General features: G+C 56.9%; 2 protein-coding genes across 3 annotated transcripts; both read right to left on the reverse strand.

The window, feature by feature from the left end:
- Window positions 1-1,623: 1,623 nt before the first annotated feature.
- Window positions 1,624-4,992, reverse strand: LOC135182767 (uncharacterized). Of its 2 annotated transcripts, none has more exons than XM_064157182.1 (8): window positions 4,550-4,992; window positions 4,270-4,284; window positions 3,968-4,157; window positions 3,656-3,888; window positions 3,439-3,503; window positions 3,204-3,329; window positions 3,000-3,034; window positions 1,624-2,555 (listed from the first exon to the last, which is right to left on the reverse strand). In XM_064157182.1, the coding sequence occupies exons 2-8, from the start codon at window positions 4,282-4,284 to the stop codon at window positions 2,506-2,508; spliced, it is 714 nt and encodes a 237-aa protein (XP_064013252.1). In that variant the 5' UTR covers window positions 4,550-4,992; the 3' UTR covers window positions 1,624-2,505. The 2 variants fall into 2 exon arrangements, with proteins under 2 accessions (XP_064013252.1, XP_064013251.1); XM_064157181.1 differs by having other exon boundaries at window positions 4,255-4,284; window positions 4,550-4,991.
- Window positions 4,993-9,070: 4,078 nt separating this feature from the next.
- LOC135182768 (uncharacterized) lies at window positions 9,071-12,377 on the reverse strand. The gene is made up of 5 exons (XM_064157183.1): window positions 12,154-12,377; window positions 10,492-10,813; window positions 10,181-10,413; window positions 9,987-10,015; window positions 9,071-9,388 (listed from the first exon to the last, which is right to left on the reverse strand). The coding sequence occupies exons 1-5, from the start codon at window positions 12,163-12,165 to the stop codon at window positions 9,373-9,375; spliced, it is 612 nt and encodes a 203-aa protein (XP_064013253.1). The 5' UTR covers window positions 12,166-12,377; the 3' UTR covers window positions 9,071-9,372.
- Between the last annotated feature and the right edge of the window lie 3,179 nt (window positions 12,378-15,556).

The following is a 15,556-nucleotide window of genomic DNA, read 5'->3' on the forward strand; positions in this document are numbered from 1 at the left end:
ATGACCACCAGAGAGACCCCCAGGAGGATTCACACGCGTGCGTAAAAGTTCCAGGAAAAACTGCAACCGTTTCAGGAAATGATAAAATATGGATTACACTGCTTTGTGAATATCACAGCATCACAGTATCCCAGTATCATCAGGGTTGGAAGAGACCTCACAGATCATCAAGTCCAACCCTTTAGCACAGAGCTCAAGGCTAGACCATGGCACCAAGTGCCACGTCCAATCCTGCCTTGAACAGCTCCAGGGACGGCGACTCCACCACCTCCCCGGGCAGCCCATTCCAGTGTCCAATGACTCTCTCAGGGAAGAACTTTCTCCTCACCTCAAGCCTATCTGAGCGGGAAATAAAACCCCTGCAGCCGCGTGTGTACAGCGTGCAGCTGTGGAGATAAACTGCCCTGCGCCCAGCGCTGCTCCCTGCTTGCCAAAATAAAACTCCTTCAACTTATCTCTAAGTTTTTGGTGGCTCAATTTTAACAATCTGGGGGCTCGTCCGGGATCACCAGAACTCCGCAGACTAAGTACGTAGGACGGAAAGGTGCACCTCTGCCTTTTTTTGCAGACCCTCCTACCGCACTTAGGCTGTGAACTGACAGTGACACTTTAGACCCGGAAAGGCAAGCAAGGGGAAAAAAAAAAAATCAATTTTTTTACCACACTGCGAATTCGCCGGCAAGAAGACACATCAAGACCCATAATTCTGCGCGTGGATCCGAACGAAGCAGCCTTGGAGTGTGAGTACAAAGCGTATTCCGTTTGGTTGGGTGGGATTCGGCTGTCTGAAGTGCGTGAGTGAGACTGAACGCAGTTCCGAAGCGAGCGCGGAGGTTTTTCAATACTGCGGTTCCAATCCCTCGTGAGAGGCTTGGCCAAGTGAAACACCGAAGCCAGTGTAAACGCGATTGGACAGCCATGGGACAAACCGCTTCCAAGGGGCGGGAGGATAGGAAGGGACCCAAAAGTTCAAAGAAGAGATTACCAGACATTCCCCCAGAGAGTCCATTAGGGACAAAGATTGTAAACTGGGACAATAAAGGGTCCCGAAAAGATAAAACAAAGCTGCAGCTGGGGCTAAAAGCGATGGAGGTTCCCCAGATGCCCTGCCCTGCCCTTCCCACTCTATGCTGATGGGTTCCCTACCAGCACTTCCGTCCTGAGCCCAGCCCTACTGGGCACCCCAAGAGCCTCCTGGGAATCACATCCCTGTCTGGGGACTCCAACCCTCCCTGACACCCCAGCCCTGCTGAGGACACAACAGTCCCTTTTGCAGGTCCCAATCCTGTCTGGGACACTCAGTCCTCCTGAGGACTGCCCTGCTGGGGACTGCTCTGTCCCAGGGACCCCACTGCCTTGCCTGTGACCCTTCTTTCCCAGCATGCCATAACCCTCCCAGAGGAACTCATCTTCCTTTGGAGACCCCACCCTTGCCAGTGAATCAGCCCTCCCTTGGCCCTCTCTGTCGTGATGGGGACCCAGTTGCAATCAGCAAAGCAGCCCCAGCTTTAGGGAGCACCAAGGCCCAGGCAGACTTTGTGTCCTTCCCTGGAGCCAGGAGCCTTTGCTCAGAGTTTTCTGCCCCTGTCCAGCTGAGGAGTGTCATAAATAAAAGGCATAAACTTATGTTCATGCAGAATAAGGCTTTTAATAGAGTCACAGGAATCAACAGTACACAGGGCTGGGTGCACCAGGAGGCTCTGCTCTGCCCTAACGCACAGCCTTTGTTTTCAGTCTTCTCCTTTTGGGTCCAATTCTATTACAGACTCAGTACTAATTCTAAGACAAGGTTTGTTTTTCCTGATCAGTCCCAAGAATGGGAGGTGTCTCTTCCACGCATGTCTCTTTTTATCCAGTGGTCCCTCTTGTGTTCTTCAGTGATGAAGTAAGGGGTCTTCCTCAAGTGTCCTTTCCATGAACTCCAAACTAGCAGTGTCCTTTGTATGGCTCTTCCTGTCTTTGCTCGTGTGCAAAGGCTTCCTCTTCCACCTGCCTCCCTCCTCCACCAACCTTTCTGGTTTCTAATTATTTATTGCTCTGTTATCTTAAGCCAAGTGTATGCTTTTGTGATGGTGGTGCAAGGAGGAGTGCAGCTCCATTCAAAATCCCCCTCCTCCCTGCCTGTGGCCTCTTGCCACGAATTGATCGGATCAAACATATATTTCTCACAGGAGGGCAGGGCTGGGGCAGCTGGGTGGGCTCCTGGCAGCAGCCCAAGGGCAGCCCACCACAGCTGCATGGGGACGCGTGGTCTGCTGTGGGACACCCACAGGCACCTTCTGCACTGTTGTGCTCTCTGCTTTATTGTCATTGGAGATGTTGCTGGAGGGAATGGGGACATTTAATGGAGGCAGCCTTCCTGAAGCACCTAATTCATGCCTGGCAATGAAGCTCCAGCAAGCAGAAGGGAACAGCTCCTCCGCAGCAGAGGTCCTTCCCTGGGATGAGGCGCTGGGGTGCATGAGGCAATGCTGAGGCTCCTGTGTGGGTCAGGGCTTGTCATCCTCAAGCTGATGTGGCTCTTGCCAGGTCCTTCACATCATGGAGTGCCTGGTCTGCAATGCCAGGGTGAGTGTGTTGGCTGCAACTCGATCCCAGAGTGATGGAGGTTCCCCAGATACCCTTCCCTGCCCTTCCCACCCCATTCTGCTAGGTCACCGCTAACACTGCAAGGGACTCCTGGGGGCTGCTAAGCCTTCCTGGTGACTCTTCCCTCCCAGAGACCCCACTGCCTTGCCTGTGACCCTTCTTTCCCAGCACCCCATGACCCTTCCAGAGGAACCCATCTCCCTCTGGGAACCGCATCCCTGCTCATCCCTCCCTTTGCCCTCACAGTTGTGATGGGGACCGAACACACCATGGACCTCAGCCCTATTGGGGATCTCAATCTTTCTGCTGTTCTTGCATCCCTTGAGAGACCCCAACCCCCTTTTATGACCTCACACACTCTGGAGGGATACCATAGCCTGCCTCATAGGGCTGACCCAGGAGATACTCACGGCCTCCTTCTGTCTCCTTCATCTGAGATTTCCTCCTGCAAGAGAAAGGTGTCCACGCACAGAGGGTTTGGCTATGCCCAGCACTGTCCCCAGCACCTGTGGGACAGCCCGAGGGGGGAATGGGTCAGGATGCAAGGGCAAGGCTGGCTGGCTGAGGTTCAGGAGCCATCACGTCACTGTCATGATGCTGAGCTCCATGCTTACCAGTTTTCTGTAGGTGGCTTCCAAGCCCAGGAATGTCCCTGCAGGCTTCCCAGAGCTCTGCCAGGGAGGCTTGACAGTGGGGATAATCTCTGCCTTATCTTTTCCATGCTAATTTGAGATTTCCACCTGTAAGAGAAAGGTGCCCATGCACAAAGGGTTTGGCTGTCTCTACTACTATTTCCACCACTTGCTCAGAGATGGCTCCAGAGCCTTCCCAGGGACCCAGGACACCTACCAGGAAGTGCTGGCAGTGGGGATACTCCCTGCCTCATCTTTGCTGTCCTCCTTTCTGATTTCCACCTGCAAGAGAAAGGTGTCCATGCACAGAGGACTTGGCTGTCCCCACCACTGTCTCCACCATGTATAGGACAGCCTGAGGAGGTCTTGGGTGAGGATGGCTATGGTTGCAGAAGCCATCACACCACAGCCATGATGCCAAGTTCCATGCTCACCAGTTGCTCGCAGAAGTCTGTCAAGTCCAGGAGCCAGAGGGCAAAGTGGATGCAGTTGTTGCTGCCTGGGTAATAGCTGCCTGTGCTGTTCATCACCTCCCGCACTTTCATCCGGAATTCATTGACCTTGATCCCACCTCTTTTCCGGTAAACCTGGCACTTCCCTCTCACCTTCTTCATGGCCTGGAAGCCCTCCTTGCTGATCTGACCAGTGTTCTCCTCACCAGCAACCCCTGGAAAGCCAAGAGCCACCCATTGCCCTGGGCCAGCCTCTGCCATGTCACAGCCATGAGCTGGGGCTCAGGCACTTACCCTGGAAGTGTATGACCTCTGTGTCCCCAAGGTACACAGCTGCGTGCTTGAAGAGGGAGCCAGAGTCCTCCGTGGGGAAGAGCAGGATGTCCCCAGGCTGTATTTCTCCCTCTGGCACGTTCTCAAAGACCTCTTCATGATCAGGGATGCTCTTGTGCAGCACAAACGTCACTGTCTCATGCTGGCTCACCTAATGGCAACAAGGAGGGAAAGTGAAGAAGTGGCACAGCTGGCCCCAGCACATCCCACAGTCCCCGACTGCCCCATGGCGCCAACCAAGGTCTCACCAAGATCCTGCTTACAGAATGTCCCGACATCTGCAAGGAGAGAGGAAGAGAAAGGGGACATCAGCACCAGTGCCTGCGGGGCAGAGTCCCATCTGCCACTGCACCCTGCCCGCGATGACTGCTGCCAGCTCTAGGGCTCGGCTCAGGCAGAAGTCACCCTCTGCTTCCCTGCTGCTGCAAGGCAGGGACTTCCCGGGGCAAGCCGCGGTCCTTATCTCCCCCACCCCTCCCCCCGAGCAGAACAGCGCCGCGGGCAGCTGCGTGCAGAGGGCTGGGGGGATGGGAGCGTCCTTACCGCAGAATGGCGAAAAGAGATATCCCTGGGCCGGAGCCGGGGCCGGGGCTGGGGCCGGAGCCGGGGCCGGGGCTGGGGCCGGAGCCGGGGCCGGAGCTGGGGCCGGGGCCGGGGCCGGAGCTGCGCTGCTGGCACCTCCAACAAGGGCTGTGGCAAATGGCGCAGGGCTGGGACGAGCTGGACCCAAGCTGAGCTTTGTTACTTCCTGTGATTGTGAGAGGGTTGGAAAACCGAAATCGAAACCTGAGCACAGCACAAACTCTGTGACTGCTGCCTCGGGCTTTGTGCTTCTGAAAGCAACTGAATATGAAGTGTAGAAACAGAGGGAGACAACCTAGGATATCCTGGAGATGCTCCTGAGTTTCCCCTCTCTGCTGTGGCAGCCAACATCCACATTCCCCACAGCTGGAATCTAACCCTTGCTGAGTGTTGGGATGCAGGGGAGGCAGGAGGTGCTGTGAGGCTGCTGTGGCAGGAAGGGTGCCAGCATGGGTGGGCAGTAGCAGGGGAAGGCAGCAGCAGGGGTGGGTCCTAGCGGAGCTGGGTGTTAGCAGGAGGGGTACCAGCAGTAGATGGGTGGCAGCAGGAGATGGTGCCAGCAGAGGTGGAGCCTAGCAGCAGCTGAGTGCCAGCAAAGGCTGGGTGCCAGGCTGACTCTGCTCTTCTCCCCACAGCTGAGCACCCTGGAGCAGACTCTCCAAGCCCTGGCCAGAGTATTTCTCTACCCTGGTGCTGAGTGCCACAGGTTTGTGGATGCAGGCATAGATCCCTGGTGAGGAGCTGGAGCAGAAGGGTGGCAGCTCTGGCATCCTGTCAGTGTCATCCTTGTGCCTGGCAAGATCATGGAGCAGATCCTCCTGAAGGCCTTGCTATGGCATACAGGAAATGAGGAAGAGGTGATTTGAGTTAACCAGCCTAGCTACAGCCAGGGCAAATCATGCCTGATGGCCAGGGTGGCTTTGTGTGATGGAGCTACAGCAGCAGTGGAGAAGGGAAGAGCACCTGTTGGCATCCTCCTGGGCTTGTGTAAAGTGCTTGGCACTGTCCCACAGGGCATCCTGGTCACCAAGCTGGAAAAGCATGGAGCTGAGGGGTGGGCACTGGCTGGAGAAGGAACTGGCTGCAGGGCTGCACTCAAAGCTGTGGCCAATGGCTGAGTGTCCAGATGCAGAGCAGTGCCAAGTGGTGTCCCTCAGTGCCTGCACTGTGCCCAGTGCTGCTCATTGTCCTTCTCAGCAAGATGGGCAGTGGCAGTGAGGCAGCCTCGGCAGGCCTGGAGATGACACCAAGCTGTGTGATGTGGCTGAGACACTGCTGGGAAGCATCTGTCCAGAGGGGCTTGGACAGATTGGAGATGTGAGCCTGAAGAAATGTCATGAAGTTCAACAAGGCCAAGAGCAAGGTCCTGCACCTGGGTCAGGGCAATCCCAGGCACAAATCCAGGCTGGCTGAGAGCAGCCTGGAGGAGAAGGTTTTGGGAGTGTCAGTTGATGCCAAAGTGCTCATGAGCCAGCACTGGTCACTGGCAGCCCAGAGCCAGCTGTGTGCTGGACTGCAGGGACAGCAGCAGCACAGGGAGGGAATTCCGCCCCTCTGCTCTGCACAGACCTCACCTGTACCATTGCCTCCAGCCCTGGGGCCCCCAGCACAAGAGGGTCCTGGAGCTGCTGGAGAGGGTCCAGTGTAGATGATCAGAGGGCTGCAGAAACTCCACTGTGCAGACAGGCTGAGAGAGTTGAGGATGTTCAGCCTGGAGAAAAGAAGGCTCCAGGAACAACTGAAAGCATCCTTCCAGTAGCTGAAGGTGCTACAGCAGAGCTGGAGAGAGAATTCTGCCAAGGGCTTGGAGTGACAGGCTGAGGGACAATGACTCTGAGGTGGGAGAGGGGAGATTGAGAGTGGAGATGAGGAAGAAATTCTTGACAGTGAATGAGGTGAGACACTGGCACAGGCTGCCCAGGGAGGTTGCTCCTCCCTGGAGGTGTTGGATGAGGCCCTGAGGAACTTGGTCTGGTGGGAGGTGCCCCAGACCATGGCAGGGGTTTAGGAAGTAGATGATGTTGAAGGTCCCTTCCAACCCACTCCATTCTGTGATTCTATCACCTCTCTCGCATGCCAATGAAGGGTTGCCCTAGAGGCTGCCCAGTCCCCTGTCACCATCCCGTGTGGCTGCTGTGGCAGAAGTTACAGCCCCAAGCTTGCTTCCAGCTTGTGCTCAGGTACCAGAGGGAGTGGCTGTGGCCGAGCTGAGCTTCTGAGTGGTGCCCAAAGGGATCTTCAGTGTGAGTAACTTAACCTTCTTGGGAAGGGAAGGAGACTCCAAGGGAGCCAAGATGCCAGCTGCGGCAGGTCACTGCGGGCAGGTTCCAAAGGCAGCTCAGCTCAGCAGTGCTCAGCAGAGTTCTTCCAGCAGCCCTGGCAGCAGCCCCAGCCCAGCAGCTCAGAGACTCGCAGAATCGTCAGGGCTAGAAGGGACCTCAAGGATAGTCCAGTTCCAAGCCCCTGCCATGGGCAGGGACACCTCACACTAGATCAGGTTGCCCAGAGCCACGTTCAGGGATGAGGCTTCCAGCACCTCCCTGGGCAACCTGTTCCAGTCTCTCCCACCCTCACGTTGAAGAACTTCTTCCTAACATCCCATCTGAATCTACTCACCTCTAGTTTTGCTCCATTGCCCCAGTCCTGCCACTACCTGGCATCCTACAAAGTCCCTCCCCAGCTTTTGTAGGCCCCCTCAGATAGTGGAAGGTCTCCTCGGAGCCTTCTCCTCTCCAGACTGAACTGCTCCAACTCCCTCACTCTGTCTTCACAGAAGAGCTGCTGCAGCTCCCCTCCCTTAGCAGCCCTCTCCCTGCAGCTCCTGCTAGCAGCCTCCAGCACAGTGCTTCTCGCAGCTGCTCCTGCCTATCAGCAGCCTCCCCCTAGCCCACGTCCAGCAGCCGACCCGCCCCCTGTAAGCGGTGCCCTGTGCAGCCGAGGCGCTCTCCGCCCCACTCGGACTCCTTGCAGAGCTGCACAGAGCTGCTAAGAACAGTCCCTGCCCCGAGTCGGCAGGGCAATGCCCGCGGCAGTCTCAGGCTCCCAAGAGCTTCGGGACGAGCCTGCAGCCAGGGGCTCGGAGGGTCCCGGAGCCGCTCGGTGGAGCCCAGGAACCTAAGTGCAGGCTCTCCGTGTCTCAACACTGTGCAGCCACATGGCGAATGCCTTCCAGTCCCTCACATGCCTGCTGGGTGTGTGCTGCTTTCCCTCTTGCTGTGCTTCCCAGAAGTTCCTTTCCTGGAAGGCAGTGCTGAGTGAGCTCCAACTCTGCTGCAGCCAAGCAGCTGCTGCCAAATCTACACCACCCCTGGGGGCAGCTTGAGACCATTTTATCTCATCCTGTCACCTGTTAGTAGGGAGGGGACACTAAGCCCCAGCCCATTCCAACCTCCTCCCAGAGACTCTTGCCTCAACCTCCTTTTGTCCTGACCAAGGCTACCCCAGGAGGTCTTCCTCTGTGCTCAGCACTCAGTTGCAATCAGCAAAGCAGCCCCAGCTTTAGGGAGCACCAAGGCCCAGGCAGACTTTGTGTCCTTCCCTGGAGCCAGGAGCCTTTGCTCAGAGCTTTCTGCCCCTGTCCAGCTGAGGAGGGCAGGGCTGGGGCAGCTGGGTGGGCTCCTGGCAGCAGCCCAAGGGCAGCCCACCACAGCTGCATGGGGACGCGTGGTCTGCTGCGGGACACCCACGGGCACCTTCTGCACTGTTGTGCTCTCTGCTTTATTGTCATTGGAGATGTTGCAGGAGGGAAATGGTGTCATGGTGAGGGATAAATCCTGCCAGGCAGGTTTGGTCCTGGCTGTCCTCCTTCTGTTGCAGGGTCCTGCAGTGAGTTAGAGGAGCAAACAATAAGGGTTTCCCCCTAGCAAAGCCTTGAGAGCTTTGCACCTCGTGTCAGGTGTCTTGTGCTGCTCTCAGCGTGCCTGCCTAGTCAAAGGAGGCAGGAAGCTTTGAATTCATTGGCCAGGTTTCGAAATCAGGGGGGATGATTCAGAAACCTCACCTTTCTGCCTTTAGCCTTTCTACTTTAGCCTTTCTGCGCTCTGCCTTTCTGTGCTCAGGACGGAGCCATCCTTCTCCTCGTTTGCAGCTCATTGAAGGCAGCCAGGTGTTGCAGCTAACACCAGCCAGCTCAGCAGCATCTTCTTCCTCTCTGCCTGAAATACTTTGTATGCTACCCTGGGATCACATCACGAGGTTAAAAGTGTCTTTTGTACAGGAGACTTACTCAGGGACCAGAAGAGTTGTGAGTACATCTGCTGGAGTGAATGCCACGACTCCAAGAGCATAGTTAGACTTTGTCCTGTTTCCATAGAAGAGAATCACAGAATCAGTCAGGCTTGGAAGGGACCACAAGGATCATCCAGTTCCAACCCCCCGTGCCACAGCCTCATGCAGTGTTACTGTTCTCCAAGGTCTGATGGTTTGAACTGTTTAATTCTGTGCAGTTGCTTCCTGTTGACTGAGAATCCAAAGAGCCTCAGGGAACTTTACCGATTTTTTAATATTATTAATAAAAATAATATTCATAAAGAAACTAATAGTCATAACTCATACAGGTTATTAATTTCTGCTACAAATGGGGACATTCAATGGAGGCAGCCTTCCTGAAGCACCTAAATCATGCCTGGCAATGAAGCTCCAGCAAGCAGAAGGGAACAGCTCCTCCGCAGCAGAGGTCCTTCCCTGGGATGAGGCGTTGGGGTGCGTGGGGCAATGCTGAGGCTCCTGTGTGGGTCAGGGCTGGTCATCCTCAGGCTGATGTGGCTCTTGCCAGTCCCTTCACATCACGGAGCACCACTCCTGCAATGTCAGGGTGGGTGAATGAGCTGCAGGTGGGCTCAAGAGGAATGGTGGTTCCTCAGATCCCCTACCCTTCCCACCCCATACTGCTCGGTCCCCCAGTAACAGAGACAGGAGATGCCCAGCACTCCTGGGAAACCTAAAGGCCTCCTGGGGACCCCATCCCTGTCTGGGGACTCCAGCCCTCCCTGACAACCCAGCCCTGCTGAGGACATAGCAGTCCCTTTTGCAGGCCCCAATCCTGTCTGGGACACTCAGTCCTCCTGAGGACTGCCCTGCTGGGGACCGCTCTGTGCCTGGGACCCCACTGCCTTGCCTGTGACCCTTCTTTCCCAGCATGCCATAACCCTCCCAGAGGAACTCATCTTCCTTTGGAGACCCCACTCCTGCTAGTGAGTCAGCCCTCCCTTGGCCCTCTCTGTCGTGATGGGGACCCAGATATGCCATTGCACTCAGCCCACTTGGAGAAGTCACAGTCCTCTTGGGGACCTTAGTCTTCTGGGGTCCTTTCATCCCACCCAGAGAACCCAGGCCACTTTCAGAACCCTACAGGCATCCCAGAGCACTGCCTGGGAGGGCTGACCCAAGGGATACTCACAGCCTCCCTCTGCCATTTGAGACTTCCACCTGCAAGAGAAAGGTGTCTGTGCAGAGGGGGCTTGGCTGTCTCCAGTACTGCCCCCACTGCCCACAGCTTACCCCCAGTGGGAATGGGTTCAGGATGTAGAGGCAGGGCTGGCTGTGGTGCAGGAGCCATCACACCACGGCCGTGACACCCAGCTCCATGCTCACCAGATGCATGTAGGAGCCCTCCAAGCCCAGAAGCCAGAGGGCAAAGTGGATGCAGTTGTTGGTGCCTGGGTAATAGCTGCCTGTGCTGTGCATTGCCTCCCGGACTTTGCCATGGAACTCCTTGAGGTCGATCCCGTCTCTTTTGCGGTACATCAGGCAGCTCCCCCTTTCCCTTCTCAATGCATGGAAGCCTTCCTTGCTGATCCTACCAACGTTCTTCTGGACATCCGTGTCTGGAAAAGCAAGAGCCACTCATTGCCCTGGCACAGCCCTCACCACGGCGCAGGCAGGGCAGGGGCTCAGGCACTTACTCTGGAAGTGTATGACCTCGGCGTCGCCACAGCAGACAGCTGCGTGTCTGAAGAGGGAGCTGCAGGAGCCATAGCTGCTCAGGGGGAAGAGCAGGATGTCCCCGGGCTGCGGGGCTGTCTCTGCCACCTCCTGGAAGACCTCTCCCTGCCCGGGGATGCTCTTGTACAGCATGAAGTGAATCGTCTCAAAGGCTGGCACATGGTCGCCTATGGAGTCAGATCTGATACCTCTGGTCCAAGCCCGCCAGCACGACACTGCCCCAGCCCAGCAGGCTGCCAGGCAGGATTTCACCATCCTGAAGCACGAAAAAATGCAGGATACCTGCAAGGAGAGAGGCACAGGAATGTGTGTCAGCACCTGTGCTGCTGGGGCCAAGCTGACCTTTCCTGGTCCTGTGACCCTGAGAGGTGGAGAAAGACTGAAAGAGAAATCCAGGTACAGTCCAAACGCTGGGAAAAGTGCCAGGGGCTTCCTGCTTGGGAAAGCTGGGTCTGAGCTGCTAATTGCTACTGAGTGTTAAGTGTGGGAACAGAGGGAGACCACCTGGGATACTCTGGAAATGCTCTCGCCTTCCAATCCTCCTTTATCCCACACAACATCCACATTCCCCACAGCTGGAATCTCCCCAGTGCTGAGTGTTAGGATGCAGGGGAGGCAGGAGGTGCTGAGGCTGCTGTGGCAGGAGTGGGTGCCAGCATGGGTGGGCAATAGCAGGGATAGGCAGCAGCAGGGGTAGGTCCTAGCAGAGATGGGTGCTGGCAGCAGGTGGGGTGCCAGCAGGAGATGGGTGGTAGCAGCAACATGACCTAGCAGGGGCAGTGCTAACAGGGATGGGCCTCCTAGCATCAGCTGAGTGCCATCAGAAGCTGGGTGCCAGGCTCACTCTGCCCCTCTCCCCACAGCTGAGCACCCTGGGGCAGACCCTGTGAGCCCTGCCCAGGCTGCTCCTCCAGCCTCAGTGCTGGGTGCCACAGCTTTGTGGGTGCTGGCAGAGACTCCCTGATTAGGGGCTGGATCAGAGTGCTGGCAGCTTTGGTGTCCCTCTTGCCTGGCAATGCAGTGTGGCACAAGAGGCTGTGCAGTCGCTGTTGGATGTGTGTTGGTTTCCTCTTGCTCTGCTTTCCAGAGGTTCCTTTCCCGGAAGGCAGTGCTGAGTGAGCTCCAACTCTGCTGCAGCCAAGCAGCTGCTGCCAAATCTACACCACCCCTGCGGGAGCCTGAGACCATTTCCTCTCATCCTACCACCTGTTAGTAAGGAGAGGAGACCAAGCCCCAGCCTATTGCAGCCTCCTTTCGAGGAGCAGCAGTAGGGATCCAGAAGTCTCCCCTCAGCCTTCTGTTCTCCTGCGAAAGTCTTCCCCAGGAGGTCTCCCTCTGTGCCCGAACTCAACGCTCAGTTGCAGTCAGAAAGCAGCCCCAGCTTTAAGAAGCACAAAGGCCCAGGCAGGGCTCACACTTTGCACCGTGCCCAGGCTTCCCTTGCAGCCTTTCTCCACCTCTCACAAGGAGCAGGAGAGGTCAGCTACAGCCCAGCAAAACTCACCCTCTGCTTCCCTGCCGCTTCGAGGTGGAGCCCTCCCGGCACAAGCCCCAGTCCTCCTCTCTGCCCGTCCCAGCAGGCAGTAGCCGGCAAGAGGCAGCAGGGATCAGAGTGTCCTTACCACAATTCCCATCAGGGATGTCCCAGGACCGAGCCGGTAACGGAGCTGGGCTGCGGGAACCTCCAAGGGCTGCGGGGACTGCGGCAGGGCTGTGCTGGGCTGCGAGGTGCTGGGTCCAAGCGGAGCTTTCCTGCTTCCTGCGCCTGTGAGAGGCGGAGAAAGTGAAAGTGAAAGCTGAGCGCGGCAGAAGCTCTGCGAAAGCTGCCCGGGGAGTTGTGCTTCCTTAGGCTGGGGCTGAGCTGGTACTTGCCGCTGAATGTTCGGTTTGGGAGCACAGTGACACCACCTGGAACATGCTGGAGATGCTTTGTAGTCTCCAAAGGGAGTATTTTGCAGAGACCTCACATTCTCCTGCAGGAGTTCTCTCTCGAGATCCTTCCTGGCCCCAGCGCTGACCCCTGGGGTACACCTCCAGTGGCTGGGCTGCAACCAGCCCCGGTCCAGCTCTTTGCCCAGATGTCAACCTGGCAGCCTAGGGAATGTTTATTTTGATTCTCAAGAGGAGTTGCAGTGAATGCGACTGTGCAGGAGGCAGGAGTGGTTGGCTGCACAGGGGTGGCACATCACTCACCACTGGCTTTGGAGAAAGGAACTTCTGGGAGAAGGAATGTGAGCAGCACAGCAGCAGTTCAACAGGGCTTGCCAAGGCTCTTGTGCAGCCATTTCACAGAATCATAGAATAGAATCATATAGAATCAGTCAGGGCTGGAAGGGAGCACAAGGAGCAGGCAGTGCCAACCCCTGCCATGCCCAGGGACACCCTACCCTACAGCAGCCTGACCGCAGCCTCAGCCAGCCTGGCCTCAAACACCTCCAGCCATGGGGCCTCAACCCCCTCCCTGGGCAACCCATTCCAGCCTCTCACCACTCTCCTGCTCAACAACTTCCTCCTCCCCTCCAGCCTCACTCTCCCCACCTCCACCTTTGCTCCATTCCCCCCACTCCTGACACTCCCTCACAGCCTCAAAAGTCCCTCCCCAGCTTTTTTGGAGCCCCCTTCAGACCCTGGCAGGCCACAAGAAGGTCCCCTGGGAGCCTCCTCTGCTCCAGCCTGCACAGCCCCAACTCTTTTAGGCTGTGCTCACAGCAGAGCTGCTGCAGCCTCTGAACATCCTCCTGGCCCTGCTCTGGACACTCTCCAGCATCTCCACAGCCCTCTTGGCCCAGGGGCTCCAGAGCTGGATGCAGCACTCCAGGTGGGCTCTCAGCAGAGCAGAGCAGAGGGGCAGAATCCCCTCCCTGGCCCTGCTGGCCACACTGCTGCTGCTGCAGCCCAGCCTCTGCTTGGCTTTCTGGGCTGCAAGTGCTCACTGCTGGCTCCTGTGCAGCTTCTCCTCCAGCAGCACCCCCAAGTGCCTCTCCTCAGGGCTGCTCTCCAGCCTGGCACTGCCCAGCCTGGATTGCTGCTTGCCATTGCCTCGCCCCAGCTGCAGGTCCTTGCCCTTGCTCTTGTTGCACCTCCTGAGCCTGACTTGTGCCCACCTCTGCAGCCTGCCCAGCTCCCTCTGCATGGATCCTGCCCTCCAGCCTGGCTGCTGCACCACACAGCTTGGTGTGGGCAGCAAACTTGCTGAGGCTGCACTCAGTGCCTCTGCCCATGGCACCCACAGAGATGCTGACCAAGCCTGGTGCCAGGCCTGATCCCTGAGGGGCTCTGCTTGTCCCTGGCCTGCACTTGGCCATGGAGCCATTGACAGCCACTCTCTGGGTGCAGCCTTCCAGCCAGTTCTGTGCCCATCCAGTGGTGCACCCACCAGAGCCATGTTTGATTTATTTGGTTTATTGCCTCGCCAGAAAAGAGGGTGCTGAGACCCTGGCCCAGGCTGCCCAGAGGGGCATTATATGCCCTTGAACCATGGCATCATTACATCTTAGAACTGTTCTGTTAGAAATGCCTCCTAAGATCATCAGGTCCAAGCTTTGAGCTAACACCACCATGGTTATCAAACCTGGCCCATGGCTGCAGGTTTCTGGCACACCTCCAGCCATGGGCACTCCACCACCTGCCTCGGCAGCCTCTGCCAACCCCTGACCACTCTGGCATCAAAGATATTTTTCCTCCTCTCCAACCTAACCCTTCCTTGGTGCAATTCCAGGCCAGTTCCTCTTCTTCAATCACCTGAGAAGAGTCCAACCCCAGCTCACTGCAGCCTCCTCAGGCAGCTGCAGACAGCAATGAGCTCTGCACTCAGCCTCCTCTTCTCCACACCAACCTCCCCCAGCTCCCTCAGCTGCTCCTCCCCAGCCCTCTTCTCCGGGGTCTGCCCCAGCTTTGGTGCCCTTCTCTGGACCTGATCCAGCCCTCAGTGTCCTTCTTGGAGTGAGGGCCCAAAACTTCATGCAATATTTGGGTTGCAGCCTCACCAGTGCCCAGTACAGAGGCACAATCACTGCCCACACCATTGCTGATCCAGTGCAGGATGCTGGTGGCCTCTTGGCCACCTGAGCACACTGCTGGCTCATGTTAGAAGGCTGTCAGCACTTGCAGTCTTTTCTGCCAGGCAACTTTCCAGCCACTCTGCTCCAAGCCTGAAGTGTTGTGTGGAGTTGCTGTGACCCAAGTGCAGGACCTGGCACTTGGCCTTCACAGAATGACAGAAACATTCAGGTTGGAGAAGACTCTCAGGATCACCAAGGCCAACCCAGATCCCTATTGTACAAGGTTCACCCTAAACCATAGCCCCAAACCACCTTTAAACACACCCAGGATTGGTGACTCCAGCACCTCCCTGGGCAGCTCATCCCAATCCCTGACCACTCTGCTGGGCACAAATTCTTCCTAATCTCCAGTCTGAACCTCCCCAGTGGCAGCTTGAGGCCATTCCCTCCTGTTCTGTCACTGGTTCCCTGTGAGCAGAGCCCAGCACCAACCTCTCCACAGCCTCCTTTCAGTAGCTGTAGGCAGTGAGGAGCTCTGCCCTCAGCCTCCTCTGTTTCACACTGACCATCCCCAGCTCCTTCAGTCTCTCCTCATCAGATTCACTCTCCAGGCCCTTCACAGCTTCCCTGCCCTCCTCTGCACTGCCTCCAGCACCTCCACAGCCCTCTTGTGTTGAGCTGCCCAGAGCTGAGCACAGCACTCCCCAGAGCAGAGTCCCAGAGGCCAATCCCCTCCCTGCTGCTGCTCAACACAGCATTCCTGATGCCAGCCAGGATGCCTTTGGCTTTCTCTGCCACCTGGGCACACTGCTGGCTCGTATTCATCTGCTTCTAAACTGCAGCCCCCAGGTCCCTTTCTGCCAGCAGCTCTCCAGCCACACTGCCCCAAGCCTGTAGTTTTGCTTGGGGTTGTTGAGGTCCCAGTGCAGGACCTGGCATTTGGCCTTGTTGAAGCTCACCCCATCGACATTGGCACATCCATCTAATCTATCCAAGTCCCTCTGCAGAGCCTCCCTACCCTTGT

The sequence above is a fragment of the Pogoniulus pusillus genome, chromosome 17, assembly GCF_015220805.1.
Source record: "Pogoniulus pusillus isolate bPogPus1 chromosome 17, bPogPus1.pri, whole genome shotgun sequence".
Lineage (NCBI taxonomy): Eukaryota > Metazoa > Chordata > Aves > Piciformes > Lybiidae > Pogoniulus > Pogoniulus pusillus.